The 19,812-nt window shown below is 36.4% G+C and overlaps 1 protein-coding gene across 3 annotated transcripts in view; it reads left to right on the top strand.

Annotated features, from left to right (window-relative positions):
- The first annotated feature begins 4,774 nt into the window (after positions 1-4,774).
- The window catches only part of cnk (connector enhancer of ksr), a 113,343-nt gene continuing 98,305 nt past the window's right edge, over positions 4,775-19,812 (top strand). For all 3 annotated transcript variants that reach the window (XR_892212.1, XR_892213.1, XM_011305588.1), the window contains exons 1-3: positions 4,775-4,998; positions 5,376-6,076; positions 7,941-8,191. Coding sequence is in view for 1 of the 3 variants with exons in the window: in XM_011305588.1 (XP_011303890.1) it covers positions 4,941-4,998; positions 5,376-6,076; positions 7,941-8,191 (1,010 nt within the window). In the remaining 2 variants the exon portion in view is untranslated. The remainder of the gene's footprint in view (positions 4,999-5,375; positions 6,077-7,940; positions 8,192-19,812) is intronic.

Raw genomic sequence — 19,812 nt, 5'->3', positions numbered from 1 at the left:
AATCTCCTTTGCACCCTGGCACACTCTTCCCACCCTCACCCCCTAATTTTTTTCCAATGCACTCAGTTCACCCTTCTATTTTTATTTTTTTCCAATACACTGATTGGACTCCGCAACTCCGTCTAATCATTCCGTGAATCAATCTACATACACCTGTGGACCCTTTTTCACGCCGTCGGCCATCTTGAAAGAGGGTTAGTGAGGGTGGAAAACAAATGTTAAAATTTATAGGTACAGATCGACTCAGAATCACCCCCTGAGTCGATGTACCCATTTCTGTAAAGACTTTTTTTTTTATCCCATCGGTCATTTTGGGGGAGGGTTAGTGAGGGCGAAGAAAAATGTCGAAATTTATAGGTACAGATCGACTCAGAGTCACCCCCTGAGTCGATTTACCCACATTTACAGAGGTATTCTTTTTAACCCTTTGGCCATCTTGGAAATGGCTTAGTGAAGGTGAAAAATTAGGGTCGAAATTCATGGAGACAAGTCGATTGAGAATCATCCCCTGAATCGATTTAGATATACTTGTAGAGACCTTTTTTTTACTTTTTCGGGCATCGTGGAAATGGGCTAGTTAGGGTGCAAAAACACCCCATTTTACCCGGAAGCATTTTTTTATTCATCTCTTGTCATTCTCACCCCAATTTTTACCCTTTCATTTCTCCTCTCCCTTTCCCCTAGAACCCCCTAGTGTCCGTCAAAGCATCCATCTTCTTTTCATATCTTCATTTCACCTTCAACCATGCCTACGAAAGCCATGTTTATACACATACCCCTTTCTCAATCCCAGTTTCACCCTTATACCCGGGCTCTACCCTCACGTATCTATTTAACCCCTAAATTAACAATTTTCCCTCCCAATCCCATTTATTAATATCTTCAAATTATCCCCCCAAAAGTGCCCATCCTTCGTACGCTCCTGATCACTTCTGCCGTGAAACTCATTTTCGCGGTGACTGATAGTTGGCACCACATTATTAAAAATTCATTAGTTTTTTTATTTGGATCAATAGTAGGACCTTTGTACATCATTGTAATACAATTAAAAAATTTTGTAGATCCTTCATTATTTTTTAATTAATTAAACAAAATAATGATCGGAAGTTAGAACCCCACCCCACTAATTTTTATTTGTAGACCGAAATAATATTAACCAATGGGAAGCAAATCGTTTGTAGATAATAAATACCTTGGTTTCATTCTTTTACACGTAATTATTCATTAGATTTTAATTAATTTAAAAAAAGGTCTATAGTGTTTGCATCGGCGCATGCGCAGACACTGGTGCTCACACCTAGTATGGTGTTTTCGATCATCAGAGAGGAATTGTGAGGACCATTTGTATGACATTGTAATAGTGATTAAAATGTTTGTAGGCCTTTCCTTGATTTTTTACTAATTAATGAAAATAATATGCAAAAGTTACCATTGGACTTTCCTAATTTTCATTTGTAGAACCAAATTGACCTTGCCAATCGTTAGCAAATCGTTTGTAGGTAAAAAATAATCCTTGAATTATCATTCTAGATCTAATTGTTCTTTAAATACTAATTAATTAATGATATCAATGACAATGTGTCAATCTACGCATGCGTGGACTCCCATGGATCGCTGTGGCCGTACTTTTCTTCATTATCGACATTCGTTAAGAAAATTCAAATGAATTAGAATTCATCATTCGATTAATTGATGAAGATAACTAGCTACACTCTCATGTAATTAGGAAAGAATAGATGTAGGGACAAGCAAATGTGTATCAAAATGTAACATTATTTATAAAAATGTATAAATAAACCGTCTTGAACTTTCACGCAGATATTCGGCGTTGAATGTTGACTTTTTCAACAACCTGAATATTTGATGTCCTATTTCACTCAGTTATAAAAAAGTTAGCTGTGTAATGTAAGGGAGATTCTAAAAATGAGATATTTGAACGTGTTAAAAATTGATATTTCATTCTGATTTGACATTCGCTCGATTTTGCATTTATTTCTCTTTAATTACGTGCGATCGTTAATTACCTTTTAATAAGTGACTTTTCATTGAGTTTTTTGAACTGGCATCGCCAATGAAGGTACGAAGTTAATTGTTTAACACCAACTTTGAAATTTTGGTATATTCCATTACGAAAGACAATTTAATTTTGGATTGGAACACTTGTATTTTCTATTTCCTATTTTCGTTCTGTAATTTTAACCAATTAATTTCCGATAATTTCAACTTGGTTGTTTTAAAAACTATCCATATAGAAGATGCATTTTAAAGTGATTGTGATTCCAATTATTTTTGATTTTTTTAAGAATAACTTCTGCTCATTATTATTGACAAAAAAGAAAAAAAAATTAAACGAAAACTAATTAGTCCCAAATTCTAATCATGTTTTCCTAAATTTCACCAATTTACTACCTGAATATTTACCAAGAAAAAAGTTTGAAAATTTAATTAAAGAACGATATTGCTTCCAAGTGCATGGTGCCAAACTGTGCGAGGGTACGTGTCTGCGCATGCGCGGATGCCGATGTAAACACTACAAACCACTTTTTAATTTAATTAATATCTAATGAACAATCAGGTGTAGAAGGATGATACCAATTGATTTATTATCTACAAACGATTTGCTTTCCATTGGTTAATAAAAATTCTCTCACTCGTATACCCTTTCGGGTTTTTACGATTTGTTCCCTTACCACCCCCCAACCCCCTGTACCGCATTTGCTGAAGGGAGGGAAAACCTCATCTGAGGGAAAAACCTGCCCAGGTACAGTCGTCCTTTTGACAGGACTACCGCTCGGCAGTGAAACCGTGAGATCAGAGCGCTATAAATTTTTTGACCGCCGGTGCCCGGGATCGAACCCGGATCCTTGGCATGCTAGTCTAGCATTCTAACCGCACGGCCACTACCGTCGGTCCATTGGTTAATATTATTTCAGTCTACAAATAAAAATTAGTGGGGTGGGGTGCTAACTTCCGATCATTATTTTGTATAATTAATTAAAAAATAATGAAGGGTCTACAACATTTTTTAATGGTATTACAATGATGTACAAAGGTCCTACTATTGATCTAAATAAAAAAACTAATGAATTTTCAATTATGTGGTGCCAACTACCAGTCACCGGCGGTGTAGTGCTGTGATAGTACGAACGACGCTACCTCCAAAAATGAACAGCGTACCTAATTCGGAACCGAGCCCCTATGCTTCGCAGCTCCTCATAAATCTACTACTTTGAGAGCTTAAAATGATTTTGAGTACTTAAATAATAATAACTCGATGCCAACTTGTTTCTTCTCAAGTTTCATTTCAATTTCTAATTATTTGTTCATTTTGGAGCACTATGTTGAACGCACTGTGGCCACTGTGGGGTCAGAGCCCGTTCCTGTAAGTAAAGCAGATCGAGAGCCCGTTCCTGTAAGTAAAACAGGTCGAGAGCCCGTGAGTGTCGATAATTCTCAGAGCCCGTGCGTGTCGATAATTCTCAGAGCCCGTGCGTGTCGATAATGGGCACAATTCCGATTACTTTGGCGCCACAGCCTGATGGTGGTTTCCCGTAGTATTTTGTCTCGCGAGTTCGAGAAAAATAATGAAAAAATTCCCTCTACACTGTATTTCGAGATATAGAGGGAAAAAGGGGCAAAATGGACCTCTTTTTTTTGAAAAACATGGTTTATATTTTATATATCACTAAATAAATCTAAATCTATAATATCATATGATATGAAAAAACAAATTCAGGAAAAATTGTCTCGCAAATATATAGTCAAACGATTGGGAATTGCCTGAAACGTCGAGATTTATGGGTCCCTCGGAACCTTTTTTTTTCAACGGCTCTATTTTTGTTAACAAATTCAAAAATGATTAAACAAATTGGGGAAAAATTGTCTCGCAAATATATATTCAAACGATTGAGAATTGTGTGAAACGTGGAGATTTATGGGTCCCTCAGAACTTTTTTTTTAAATCGATATCTTTTTTCTTAACAATTTCAAAAATAATTAAACAAATTCGGGAAAAATTGTCTCGCAAATGTATACTCAAACGATTGAGAATCGTCTGAAACGTGGAGATTTACGGGTCTCTCGGAACCTTTTTTTTTCAACAGCTCTATGTTTCCCGAATTTGTTCAATCACTTTTGAATTTGTTACCAAAAATAGAGCCGTTGAAAAAAAAGGTTCCGAGGGACCCATAAATCTCGACGTTTCAGGCGATTCCCAATCGTTTGAATATATATTTGACAATTTTTCCCCAATTTGTTTAGTTATTTTTAAATTTGTTAACAAAAAAGATATCGTTTGAAAAAAAAAGTTTCGAGGCACCAATCAATCTCCACGTTTCAGCTGATTCTCAATCGCTTGAGTATACATTTTCGAGACAATTTTTCCTCAATTCTTTAAACAAATGGCGTATTTATGAACGTAACTTGCTTTTTCATTCCGTCCATCGGTTGTGTCTCCATCATACCCCCACTCTCCGGTACATCAGATGTTTTCGTTCGTTTTTTGACGTCATCGTTATTTCGATCAGTGGCCCGACCTTTCTGACACTCACGACCGCCTCGGATTATCGACACTCACGGGCTCGCGCTCTGTCTTATCCATACTCACGGGCTCTGAACATTATCGACACGCACGGGCTCGGAAAATTATCGACACTCACGGGCTCGCGACCTGTTTTGCTTACACGTACGGGCTCTCGGGGCGTAGTTCCGTAGCCGCCGCAATGAATCACTTGTCAAAGCCTTTCCGTAAGCCCTATATCTCCCCTATAATCTCTGCTTTCTGCTCTGACGATTCACTGCATAACCTTCAATTTCTATCAAGAGAGTCTTGTCATTCTTAATTTATTTTCCATTTAAATAATTTTTTACTTTTTATTAAGAGTGTTTATATTGGTGACAGATCTCATGGTTGTGGCGGTCAATATGATTAAGGAGTGGTCATGGCGTATGTAAACGTTGCTGAATGGAAAACCGATCAAGTGTGTGAATGGTTGAAAGGTACTAAATAAAAATCAGGATTTTTAGGAGCATTGAGAAATGAATTTCATTATTGGAAAGTGTTCTATCAGAAGCTATCTACCCAAAGTGTATGAATAATTCCTCATTTATGTCATCGATTAATTTGAGATATATATATATATATATGTGTATGGATATATATATATATATATATATATATTGACTGTATACTGAATAATCTCAATTCCATTTTGGTATTTCTGTGGGCCATAATTTCCGATTTGTTCGATTGCTACATTATTCTTTGAAATTAAATCCTTCCTATTGTGAAATAAATATAATATTTTCGTATCTAGTGGCACCAATTAGTCAGTTTATATTGATGTCTAATGTCCATCCAATCGATGTATTTACAGGTCTTGATAATTCAGTTCTCCCCTACGTGCACAGTTTTACAAATAACAAAGTAAATGGCCAACAGTTATTGAGTCTCAGACCTGAGGATCTGGAACAATTGGGTGTTCTCAAAGTTGGACATCAGGAGATTATTCTCGAAGCAGTTGAATACTTGAGAAACTTTCATTATGAGCTTGATCGGGAGAATCTGCAACTGTTAGCACTACGACTTGCTTGCCAAGCTCACAGTCTACATAATGAGCTATTTCGACAAACAGATTCAAAACCAGTGGCAACACAAACATTGTCCGATGTCGTGGGTGTTGTTACATCTGTTAAACCACTGGTGAGGTGGCTGGATAAGCCGCCCTTCAGTGGACAAGCCGAGTACAATGATAGAAAAACTCAATTGTTGAAGCTAAGTATTGAGATGGCAACATGTGCACAAAGGGACAGATTTGCAGAGAAACCAATTGAAGAGATAAGAGCAACTTGTGATGAATTGGCTCAATTAGCTGATTATATTATTCGAGATATTTCGGATCCTATGATTCTTCAGCCGGCCAGTTTAGATTTAGCGACATTAAAAAAACGACCTGGTGATGATCTGGGCTTCTACATACTTCCTTCATTTCATGGAACTCATCAAATTGCGGAAGTCAAATTTAGCTCGGTAGCACATCAGTGCGCAAAAATGGAAGAGGGGGATGAAATAGTTCAGGTAATTCCCACGACTCTTTTTCAAGTTGAAACTTATAAATCTATTAGGGCAATATCAGAGACGCGCGCTAAACGCACGCGATATATGGAGACCCATTTTTATTATCTGTGAACATATATCTAAGATCCGTCAACCAAAACAAGTAATCTGTTAAAACAATCCGAACAAGGTGGAATAGGGAATAATTACTGATCAATTTTTTTTTAATTTTAACTGTCTAATTTTTTTCCCCATATCTTTGATAATTTTGTTACGCGAATACTGTTGAAACAATTTGATGTTTCAGCAATCATTTACATGATAAATACCCGTCAGACCTTAGTAAGAGTTGGATCATTTGAAAGCTCATTTTTCAAACTCTAAGATAGTATAAAATATTTAACCAGTTTCGTTCTGAATTACAAAAATCACACTATATATCCCTAACACAGAGAATGAATGCAATACATTGTAATGATGTTGAATAATTGGATAGCTCAGAAAGTGAGGTTGGAAATTATATAGGATACTTCATCTGTCAAAACATGAAAATACTCACACCATTGTTAACACACAAAATAACTGTGACACGCCATTCTGACGTTTATTGATTCATAACTCAGAACAGAATGAACGCAACCGAATGCACGGAATGTCATTCGAAAGTTAAACGAATGAGCTTTAAAATTATATGTAATATTCATTGCCATTCCTCCATTAATTCGATAAAACCGTGGTATATGATAAAAATGTATCATCACAAAAAGTATCATTCGAAAGCACAGAAAGGTGTTCAAGTTTTTGAGTGTTCAAATGGTACCAGAAATCCATCATTTTTTGCTTACACGGGTGTTGAAAATTTGGCCGAATCTAAGATTTCCAAAGTAGATGTGACATATCAACTTCATGTTTCTTGATGTTCAACTAGCCGTAATTTCGATTTGCGTACAGTCGAAAGGATAAAATTTAAGGCCCGGTTGGAGTATCTGATAATCTCGTATAGATAGTTTTTTTTTCTTGTTTATTTTGTCTAAAACTTTGGTACAGAAGCCCCCTGCAAGAAGCAGAGCTGTATCACATTAACGTATGTAGGCTGGAAAAAAAGTAAAAAGAAAAACCAAAAATCTAGAGGCCGTGCGTTTTCATTAAAATGGGAGGATAATTGTACAGAAGCACAAGTTGGAAATATCTGATTTGATGGAGCAGGGGGGAGATGGTGAACGACAAAAGAACAAGGAGTAGGATGAATGCATATCGAAATAATTTTATATCATAGGTGCCCAATAACATAAAATAGTGTACGAAACACGTGCGTTATGGATTTTTTGATTCATGGGATTGTAAAACTCGGCTTCGGGTCGTGTTACAACCATCCCACGAGCCAAGAAATCCATTACGCACTTGTTGCGTCATCTACTATTTTTTAAAACATCTGAACATCAAAATCAAACTGCAACGTTCGTCCTACTTCTTGTAGCCCCCTCATCCATCAAATCAGATATTCCCAACTTCTGCCTTTGCATAATTATCCTCCTATTTTAGTAAAAAAGCACGGACTCTATATATATTAAAAAAAAAATTTTTTTCCAGTCTATATGCATTTATGTTATACAGGTCTGCTTTATGCAGGACTGCACCAAAATTTCAAATAAAAATACAAGAAAGAAAAACTACCTATATGAGATAATCAGGTACTCCAACCGGGCCTTAAACCATTCGAAACCCGACTTTGTGAGTTTTTAAAAGATACGTGGTACATGTTGTTTATATATAAAAGAGGGAGGCCTTGAGGACTGAAAGTATCAAGTGACTCGGGTGGACAACGTTTTTTTTCAATGAGCATAGAGACAACTGATCTAATAACTTTTTTCTTACTAATCGATAGGTCAACTATCAAACGGTCGTAGGATGGGGAAGGAAGAATGTTCTCGAATTATTTAACGAGAGTCCCATGGAAGTGTTATTAACACTTAAACGTCGACCACGGCATACTAAAGTTTATGGACAGATTTATATAAAACCATACAGGTTGCCAAGCAATAAAAAGACACCGTACGCTACAAGGTGGCAACATAATTTACCATCGCCTAGGCCTGAGTTGTTAACAATACCAGATTTTACGATTCCACTTCCGAGGTAATGATTTATTTATTTCATTATTCAGTTTTATCCTTGCGGGATAACAAGAAGTTTAAAAATACAAATGGAAACGCAATTTTAGTCGACTTTCCCTCCAATACTTTTCCCGTGCAGTTTTTGGTGCAATGAGATTTATCGGAATTCCTTAATTCTCATTTCCTTTGTGAATACTATATTTATTAACGAATTGTTACAGAGAAGGAACAAAATCGATTTATATGTCTGCGAAAAAATTTTAGGGTGAAATTCTTTGAATCCTCCACTTTTGTATGCTGCCTATAATTTCAATACAAAAATGAGGTTCACCTATTCATATGGTTGATATTGATTAAGACAGTGTCTACACACACGGTGTATGGTTGAATACCATAGACGTATGGCATTTTTTCTACCATGGATCTATGGCTTTTATCGACCATTTCCACAAGTAAATCATGGTTTATGGTTCTCATCCATGCGTCCATGGCACAATGCCATGTGCACGGTGATTTCCACCATACACTTAACCGATTACTGGGTGTATGGCCGTTAGAACTATGGCTTCATATTTTTTATTGGTAGAAATAGCACATATGTATCAAATCGTATACCTCAGTTCAATCTTGGCTCTTTTCTCTCTCAAACAGCAATTCAAATATTCAAGTCTCTTAATGAAGGTACAAATAAATTTAAAAATGTACTGCCTGTATAAACATTCACAGTGAAATTCCTCAGAATTCAACTATCTTCGGAAGACCGTAAGCCTTTTGACTTGTCAGGAAATGCGGTAAGTAAAAGAAAGCTCATACTAGTTATATTTTTTACTCTTCCCTGTTTTCGAGAGCAATAAAAGGATACCCAACTAATCCATAAACACCTGAAGCTTGTCAATGAATGCTATTTTATTCAAAATACTTTTATCAATATATGATCACCAATTATGTTAAACATTCTAAATTTACACAAGTAATGCATGTTGGAAGGAAGAATAAAATTCGACAAACGTTACGCTTCCTTTTTGCTCTTTCCACTTCTCGAAATAAATTAGAGCATTCTTCAAATAATTGCAGGAATTACATCAACTTAAATCCCTTAATAATATCTGAGGTGAATGAAATAAAAATATAATAATTCAAAAAATTTTAAAAATATAAAATTATACGTTTTCTAAAATAAAGACTAACTGGTAAATCAATTGTCGTGAGAACGCGGACATCTACATTATTATTCATTTGGATCCCTTTTTGTTGTTGTGCTCTTGGTGTTTCGATCCTACACCGAGAAAAAAAATTTCTTTACCCAAGAATATTTACTAACCACAAGAAAATATATTTGGCATTAGTAAGTCTTATGAGAGTATTTACACAGTGATCGCCAGATTTACTTGTGGGAAGAAAATATTCTTGGCAAAAATATTTTTTTTTCTCAGTGTATTAGGAATCTCAAGAATAATTGGAAAAAAATCATCCTTCTTTTTGATACATGGCGAGCAAAACCATACCTTGGACATTTTTTTGAACGTCAACTCAATTGGCGTGTGTATACCGCAAACATGACTGATAAATTACCCATTGACGTGATATTTGGATATTAATGCATCCACAGTAACTACACGTTTTTGCTCCTGAATTCGTCTTATCGATAATTACCTTTTTAAATGCTGAAAACGCCTCGGTTTGAACAAAAGGTGAAAGGAGTTCGATATTAACATGAGTACTCGTAAAAGAATCTCTGACTCTATGGGCATCTAAGTGCAGATCATGCACGGTAATCTTGTACTCATTATCGAGTAGGATGTTTAAGATAATTCATTATCATATATTGACAAAAATATTTGGAATAGAATAGAAGAACTCATTAAAAAGCTTCAAGTGTTTGATAAGTTGTTTGGGAATCTTTTTATGGTTTTCGGAAACAAGGAAGAGTGAAAGAGTGGAAGACTATCAATAAAAAAAACCTAAACTCATAATTGTAATTGCCATACACCCAGTAATCGGTTGGGCGTATGGTGGAGATCACTATGCACATGGCATTGTGCCCTGGACGAATAAGGACCGTTAAGTATATGGTATTTTATGGACGCATGGTAAAACTTACCATAGACCATGATTTACATGCGGAGATGGTCGATAAAAGCCATAGATCCATGGTAGGAAACATGCCATACGTCTATGGTATTCAACAATACACCGTGTGTGTAGACACTGCCATTGATTAATTAGAGAAAGTAGAATACAAATCTGCTGTTTAATTTTCAGTCAAATTGTCTGTAATATTAATTCATGTCACAAGGGCTGAAAAGTATTTTGGCAACGTATTTTATAAAAATATTGTGGTAAAATACTTTTCAGACCGTGTGGCATATACTACTCTATGTTACGAGGTCCGACTGACCGAGGTTTTTTCTTACCCAAGGGGGATAAGCAAAAAGAAAAGCGATAAGCGGCTACTTATCTTCCTAGGGCAATAAAACTACGGGGTGCGGGTGGGACGAGTGATATAAAGATTGTTGAAAATAATTGACTGACAAGCTATCAAAAAATTCGTCAGAAAATATTTCTTTTCGAAAAGAACAATTTTATTTTTTATTTTAAGGCGACGTATTAATTCTCGTAAAAATACAATAATACATTTCCATTGCGCCAAAGTGTGTTAGGTTTGTGGGACATATATAACAGGAGTCGAAGAGGAGTGATGTAATTCTATGAGTATCAAAACACTTTTTGATAAGTATATATTCGGGGCAGTAATTTTTAGGTAATCTAACTACAGGTGTAAATATTATATATTGTTGAAGGACTCCCTTATTTGACAATATAAGGCCTTGCCGTCCTTCACTATTTTCCAAAGGTAAAAATTCGAGATTTCATTAACTTAAACAATTTGGAATAATTCAAAATGTTAGTAATCGATATAGAGGTTCATTTAAGGTAATTTTTCACATAGTGATCTCATAGTTAAGCAAAATTTTGATACTTGATTCAATAAAACTATTTTTTCCTAGTGAGTGATGAGTTATGAATCCTAGTGCATATCAAAAAGTTATCAGGAATATCATATTCATGACAAAAATATTTCGTTTTTAAATGGGGGCACTTTGAAACATTTAAGAAAATATTAAAAAATATGTATATGAGTAGTCGCATCTAGAATGAATATCCCCCGTGACTTGGTCAAAAGTTGGCTGTCAAAAAGTTGATATCCTAAAGACGAATTTCTAATTGTCTTACCATTATTGTTAGATTGGCTCAGCTTTGGTGATAGCAAAATTTTAATCAATTTTATAAATATCACAAATTGAAGAAATTTCTCGACTTGAGAAACATTGTGGAAGCTAGGGAAGATGGCAAATAATTGTACACACTTCGCTTAAAGGATGGGTGAAATTTGGATTCGAAACGTTTCTGCGAGAAAAGTAGTTTTTGTAATGTTTTCAAAATTCTGCTGTCCCTTCCCACTATTCGCCATCTTCCATGGTTTTCGCAATATTTTGCAAAATTGCAAGATGTTTTAAATGGTTGACGTTTTATGAAATTTCGAAATATAACCCCGTGCCTTTTCACGTCCAGACATAATTTGTATAATAATATCCAGCTTTCCTTATTTTTCGTCATGATTCCCACATTTTCGCAATTTCTTAAATTCTCGACATTTTTCAAATTTTTAAAATTATTCCACCCCTTTATTTCCTAGGTAAAATTTGTCTAATAATTTACAACTTTTCTTGTTCCGCGCCATGATTCCCAAATTTTACAAATTTTCATTTAGCAAAATTTGAAAAAATATCTGAAAATTATTCTCGGATTACTCAAAAACTACTGAAACGTAAGGATCTCGTAAATGACATTTTAAATATCGTAATTTATGGTTACTGTTTTATGCGAGGGGTCATTCACTTTCGTAGTCATGGTGTCAATCGCTAGTGTAGTCACAGTGTATTCATAGTAAAATCAATGAAGTCATTGTAATTACTGAAATCAGATGACTACCCGGATAGCACACCAACCCGTACGATACTAGTACGCGCCATTTGGTGTGCAACCTAACCTAACCTCTTTTCCTACCTCCTTAATATCAGTAAAATTTATGATAAAAATATCAAACAAAAAATCGTTAATAATCAAAATTCTTTTATAAAAAACAATATAAATTTTACAATTTTATCAGAAAAACATTATAACACTGAAACAAGCAGTTGGCCGTTCTTAACGGTAGTAGACATATGATTGGTACTTCACATGTTATTTATTTATTGATTTTTTAATTTTCTTTTGTCATCAATTTCATTGAAGGTCGGCTTCTGAATAGAATACCCTTAATCTCTCACTGTGGTTCTACGAGGAATCTTTCTGGAATACGAACCGTCCCTATTAAAAAACGAAAATGCTTTCGAAATTCCAAGTTGATATCTCTATTTTCGTGGAGGCTAGTGCGCGTACGACGCTGCTTTGAAAAAAAAAAACAGAAATGCGAAAATATCTCAAAAACTTTGTACCGACGGCTGTATAAGCTTTGATTGATGTAGATACGGGCCATTGAGACGAACATTTTCAAAGAAAAAATAGTTTAGTCGGCCCACTAGTTTTGCAAATATTTGCAAACAAAAAATTTTTGAGAAAAAAAGGCTTTCGGGGACAATTGGATTGATGGAGCGAATTCTACGGCCAGACTTCGTCCAAATTAGGACCTATAATTTCCCAAGATTTCATATTTTTTGGAACTTTTTTTTGTCTTCTCATTGTTGTATTTTCTAAAACTTAATTTCCAAAAATCCGTGAAAAGGAGGGCCGGGGATATACAGACATGTTCGCCAAACTTCGTATTTTTACGTATTTTCAGACTATTCTGCATCATTTCTAATGAAAATTAGATAATGTCAAAATTGAACGGTTACAATTTCGGAAATAAATTTCCATTCGGAAATAAATTTCCATTCGGAAATAAATTTCCATTCGGAAATAAATTTCCATTCGGAAATAAATTTCCATTCGGAAATAAAAAGTGGAAAACATTTAAATATAAAATATAACGGTTGAATTAATTGAAAAATAACTCTTTCAATTTCCTTCTTTTGGAGATGCTGGCATGTCGTGTCTTGTTGGGGAATGCCTAAAAAGAGAAAAAAACATTAATATAAAAATGGGTCAAAATGGATTAGCGAGAAAAAAAGGCCGTTTAAAAATGGTAACATTAACCTGTGAGACAGCTAACATTTTATCTTCGAGCCATTCTTGAGCTCTACCTGAAAAATAAAATTATTAATAGTGGAAAAGGTCCGACCCCGCGTTTTCCTATGAGACACAACCAATACGAAAAATTAAAGGGAATGTAGCCCCTCTCCACTGTCTTCTGTGTCGTTCAGCTTTAAATGGAACGCCTCAAAACGTAGAAGCTTAAAATAGGAAAAGAAAAATATAGCTCACTCTAAAAGGCGCCTTTGTGTTTGTCCTCCTTCTCTAGGATAAACACCTCTACATTTATTAAGAAGACATTTTTTAGAAGAAACGTCACTCCCGCCCATCGTGCAGTTCCGGCCATTTCAGGGATTTTCTCTTCAGCTACTGCTTGTACTAGTGGCGGTGTTGGTGGTACTGAGGATGGTGCTTGTGGTACTGCTGGTGGTGGTGGGGTTGAAGCTGCTGCCTCAACTTGGATCCTCTCAGCCACTGCTCTCAGTGCCACGTCTCTTCTTCTCCCCGCGTCTACTGCTACAGCTCCTGAAACAGACTCAGGCGGACGTTGTGGCGGAAACCAAAGCGGAGACATGAGTGAGCGGGGTGGTTTCGGGGAATAGCGACAAGAGAGGGAACTCTGGTGCCAGAGGGATCGGGATGCCTTGGAGATCAGAGAGGATTGGCGGGTGTGGTATTTCGGGGGTGGCATTAAGGGCCTGAATATCCGCAATCATTACAGAAGAACGCCCACGTGCTCCTCGTCATCGTGATCGATCGTAGTGTTTGCTGGAATGGTGGGTGAAAGGGGTCCATATCGTTTCCCAACAACTATTTCTTGCCGGGCTTCCACCGTTTTTTTTCAACATTTCGCCTGTAAATTTGCTGTAAATGTTGATGAGGTTTTCGACAGGTTTCTCTGGGTGGGGAAGAGAGTTGCCCATCAGCGCAGTCTCGTCGCTGCTAGAGCCGGACAGTCACATAGGATGTGTAGACTGTCCTTTTTTGCTTCATTACAGAATCTGCACTACCCATCCGAGTCCATGTCGATGACTCTGCAATGTTCATTAAATCTGCCATGCCCTGTGAGCAGCCTGATCGTAGTGGCCAGACTCTTTCTGTCCATGGCCAGTAGGTGCTTCGACCTTTTTTTGCTGGGGCCAGGGATGATTGCCCTAGGCTTCCTGCAGGTCTTTGTGTCTTTCCACCGCTCCAATTGTTCACGTCGGAACTTTTCCTTTATGTGCCTTACACCCACGACATGGGGGACTACTGGCGAAGACTCGACGGCGTTTATTCCCCCTTGCTTGTCCTCGTGACCTGGGAAGGGTTACCTTGTTGCTGGTCCCCAGTTTTCCAGGCTCTCCATGGTTTCCCACACCAACTTAGAGTCAGCACTGGATTTGAGGAGAGTTTTTATAGCAGCTTGACTATCTGTCCACACAAAAATGTGTTTGTTGATTGTCATCCGGGACACCAGAAACTCTTAGCACTTTTTGATTGTCAGAACTTCCGTTTGGAATACGATGGCCATAGTCCCTAAGGACCAGTTGCCCCTGTAGTTTTCCTCTGGCCTGTACTGTCCTGCTCCAAAGCAGCCTCTGTATTGTGAGCCATCTGTAGACCAGTACATGAAATTGGTGCCTGTTTTCTATACAGTTGCCCAGTTCTCCCTTTAAGGGATGTAGGTTTTAAAGGCTTTCCTGATTTGGTATTTCCTGGTCATTCTCTCTTGACTCATGTTCCAGGGATTTTTCCTGAGGATGTCAAGCTTGGCATGTGCCGCTCTCGCTTGCATCCATTCCCCCTGGCACAGGAGTCTATAAGCTGTTGATTCTGCCCTACTTACCACAAGATGATCGAATGAAGGTGGCTTCAGGGCGATTTCCAGGCCATCCGTATGTGTCGTTTTCATGGCCCCGGTCGCTGCCTCAGGAAATTTCCCTGTAGACATTTGAGCCGGTTCCTTGTCTTACATGGAGAGAAAAATTAAATAAAAATTACATACTTGTTCCGTAATTTGTCAGTCAAAATAGTATTCAGTAACTATTGTGTACACGGAGAGAAAATTCCAGCAATTTTTGTACGGAAAGTTCTAGAAAAATTACGGTCTTTTCCCATAATCAGAGCGCAAAGTGTCAGCTAAGTAAAAAACACTGTTTACCTGCCGAATTTTTGCTTGAACGGGTTGAATAAAAAGTATAAAACAACATATCGAAAATATGAGTGACAGCACTGTAAAATTCGTTACAGTACTCTGGAAAACTTTTTTACCAACCTCGAAAATTTGTTTAGCAATTTGGCGTAATCTCTTTTGCTCACAATGAAAAAATCCTTCTTAAGTTATCAATATTTCTTGATACTTCATCAATTTTTATTCAGCTGATTGAAAATTTTTATCTTTGAATTGTTTTTTTTTTTAACAATAAATCTCGACGGTGGGAATTTGGAATTTAATTTAAAAATGACATTAAAAAAATGGCGTTTATTATTATTATTTTGTTCTCTAACGTATACTGAAACCAGTTTTTTGATAATACATTTTACATCATCACATGAGCATATATTTAATAATTTTCTTGCTTAAAGTTAAATTATAACCAGTTCTTAACGATAAACCTCGCACCGTTCGAAGCTCGAATTAAACGTGTTATATGGCTACTAATAATGGCTCGATAGTCAAGTACTTGCCTGTGATATTTCTGTTGTTGTACTTGATAACATTCCGGATGCTCATTCCAAAATACCGCCAATAACTTTTTAACAATAAAATAATACTCCGTGGTAGACTCCTCAATTATAGTATCCACTTGATGAAAAATAAGCTCATCTTCGCTTGGTATCATAACAATATTACCAACTTTTATCACTTTTCTGCCGAAATCAATTGTCTTAAGAGTATTGATATTCTCATTCAATATGTTCATTAGTGCAGGCGACGATTCCAAAAGGTCAAAATATCCAGACAAATAAATTTTTGGTATTTTTTAATTGACTTTGCATCATATACAATCCTTTCCCGGACATACTTCATTAAAAATCGGTAATTTTGACGAAGTTGGTGTTTGATAGCAATAGTCCTACAAACATTGACACGGCTTACTGCTACACAAGAAGTTATTTTTCCTTCTCGATGTTTCGCTTCAAACCGCATGGTAGAAATTTTCCAAAGCGGACCACAGAGCTGCAATACTCTCCCATAGTGAACTAGAAAGTAGTGTTTAGGCTTAAGGGATGCAGGGAAACTTTCTGTTAGTAATTCCAGGTATTCAGAAATCAAAATGTTCAACACTAAATGATCATCCTTTTCTATCTCGTAACTCGTTAAAATGTTGATAATCTTTTGCATAGATAAAATTAATTGCCAAACTGTATCATCGTGAGGGATTAGATGATGAAGTATCATGGGTAAGTATACTACTAATGTAAGCATCTCTGAAGCTGACATTATGATATATTTGTTTTTTAGATGATTTTCAAGTATTTCTGGAGGTTTATTCTTTATTGGACCATAATTGCATCCTTTGATTTGGTTGTTCAATCGAGCGAATGTAATTATTTTTTTTTAATGAAATAGTGAATAATTAGACCAACATCATACCTGCAAGTTCCTTCCAACAGATCATGAGCTACATCCACAGCTAAATTTTTAGCAGGGTGGAAACCCCCAATACCCTGTAGCACACATCGTTCGACTATTCCGGTTTTTTTTAGCATTATTCAAAATTAGATCGGATTCAGAATTTGATTCAGTCCGTCGAGCACACTGATCTTCCACGAAAATAGAATTTATATCAGACCTATTTGTTAAACAGACAGAATCTTTTTTGGTTGAAGCTTTCTGTGAATCCTAATAAAGAGTGTACACCTAAATTATCTCCGATCATTAACGCTAGTCGAAAGTAAATGGTTTTATTTCCCTCCGGACTTTTAATGAAAATTCCTACGTTTTCTGAAAATTCAAATTCTTCCCGGACTTTCGCAAAGATTATCGCATGCTTGAAAATTTTTCGATCTAACGTATTGAAGAGGATAAATAAAAAAATATTTTCTAGTTTAGATTGGAATCTCGGAGGTAAGCAAGGTATTGAGGCATAAACCGCACCGCTTTTAGACACTTCGCGATTACTTCCCAACGGGTTATTATTCTCATAATCATCGAAATACAAAAACAGAGGAAAAACAATTTCATTTCCATCATTTTTACTGAGATGTCTCGAAAGGTCTCCTTGGATGAAATTTTCAAGAACCGTCGCATTATTTTTTCAATGATTCGCAACATTCCAATGTTTCATCAAAAATTGAAGGTAATTCGAAGAGTTTCTGGAAAACGAAACGAAGTTTAATGAATTGAGCATTCATTGATACCATCTTATATTCATTCGTTTCATCTTTCTTGCGATAGGCTTTTATTTCACCTAAAGGGTGTGATTCGGGAGGAATGTAATTGTTAGATTTTTTAAATGCCTGAAAAAGCAGAGGTTCTGTACCGAGGCTGTCGACTGACCTACAGTGATCATGAATGATATTTTCTACCTGTGTTTTAACTCTCTCCTTGATATCAATATTAGAAATTTCCAAGTCCAGAATTCGGAGACGGTATTACTGCTCTTTTGTAAAACATTTTTCAACAAACCTCGAACATCATCCATGATTTGTATAGCACGACCTCTCGCTATATCTGAATAATCAAGTATCTTCGCGGCAAAGGTAATCCATTGATCGCGAGTGTTTGGGATTATGGATGATGGATTGAATGACGTGGAAGGTACACTTTGAACGGTATTGGGATTAAGTTTGCATAGAAGCGAATCGTCGTCTGTGCTTTGATCTGAGGTATTTGATTTTTCGTTCGATTCAACAAAAATTTTGACTTTTAAATCACATTTTTGCTTTTTACGTGGGGTGGTCTTTTATCGCCTCCATGTTGTCTTTTGATCTGAGATCGTACTGAGCTTAAACATTTAAAATTTCTTAAACATTTCACGTAGCCGCATTTGAAACTATTGTCATCGGAATGACTTATCCTTAAATGAGGTAAAAACCTTTCGTATGCATAAAACTTCATCTTACACGTTTTACAGGCAAACATCTTGAAATTTATGCTATATTCGAATCGATATCTTCATCTATACCCGCGAATCGTTGGGAAATCGTTTCTAGCAATGCAGTTGTATCTCTACTCAGACAATCTGTTGGTACTTCAATTTCTAGAAATGCTCTGTGAATGAAAATCCAGAGCCCTAGCTGAATAACAACAATTTAAAGCAAATACAATTTTCACTGTCAGTGTCAAAGCTTCCAGTATGGTTGTTGCTTGGTAGATCGTTGGATTTTCTACAGAATCGTGAATATAAACGTAAAATGCCTCAGGATTTGCAATCAGGGCCCAACTATTACGGGGACTGGTTGAAGTGTGGATCCTGTAGCAACACAAACCTGGCGTTGGTTCTCCAAAACTTCCGCGATGTCAGCTGGTGTCCGTGCATGAATCAGAAAAGAGTCTTGTTTTTCTTTTATTGAGATTCTTCCCACTTGATTTCTGGATCTTGTAGGGCTTATTAAGTATGGCAATAAATAGAGAATAACAGAATCGTTGTTATGCTCTGGAAGCGCTGGTAATGCCCTGTAATAGCCCAGATCCTCACCCTTTAGCCTGGAACAATCAGCAAGGGCCTCAGTAATGAAAGCTTTTCCAATGTTCCATCGATCACGAAAATTACGTCCACCAGCAGGATAAAGCACACTGAAGTCACGGGATAGCTAGAAAGAATTAGTATGACATCAGTATTTATAATAATTAGGATTATATAACAAATTATATTTAATCTTACCAGCTCAGTACCGAGTGCTGCTTTTAATGCGGGAAATCGTTGGAAATATTCAGGTACAGTAATATTGGCTTGCAACAATCGTCGTCGTATCGGCCGTGCAATGGTCCAGAAATCTTTTACTGTGTCTGGTGGTCCAACATGAGTGGTTAGTCAGTCTGCAGCATCTTGTTGGTCCCCTAAAAAAAGATGAAAAATAACGAGAAACCTTGCTAAATTTTATCCTGGACTCCCTCTTAACACTAAAAATTGACGTAAAGTGCAACATTCAAAGCATTAACCCACTATTAGGATCCTAGTCAGGTTCTTCAGTAACCCCTGGTGTCTCTGGTCGTACCAGCAGTTCCTGGTCCTTTAATTTACGCACTTAATAAATGTAATGTTCATAAAGAGTGCCTCGAGTATTTAGTTTCTTCCTTTGGTTGACAATTTTTCCATCAGGTCCATATATTTGGACAGGAACAGATGTATAAGGATTATAAAATATAAATCTAGTTTCACCCGGAAACAGTCCCTCAATATCTATTGACCAACTTATGAATAGTTCTTTGCTTATCCTTTAAAAAAAAATAGTTACGATGACTGAATGTTTCGAATTATCATTCTTGCTGTGTTCTATTTAAGCTCTGATTTACCT

The sequence above is a fragment of the Fopius arisanus genome, unplaced genomic scaffold, assembly GCF_000806365.1.
Source record: "Fopius arisanus strain USDA-PBARC FA_bdor unplaced genomic scaffold, ASM80636v1 scaffold00043, whole genome shotgun sequence".
NCBI classification, from domain to species: domain Eukaryota; kingdom Metazoa; phylum Arthropoda; class Insecta; order Hymenoptera; family Braconidae; genus Fopius; species Fopius arisanus.
This window is presented reverse-complemented; position numbering and strand designations above follow the sequence as displayed.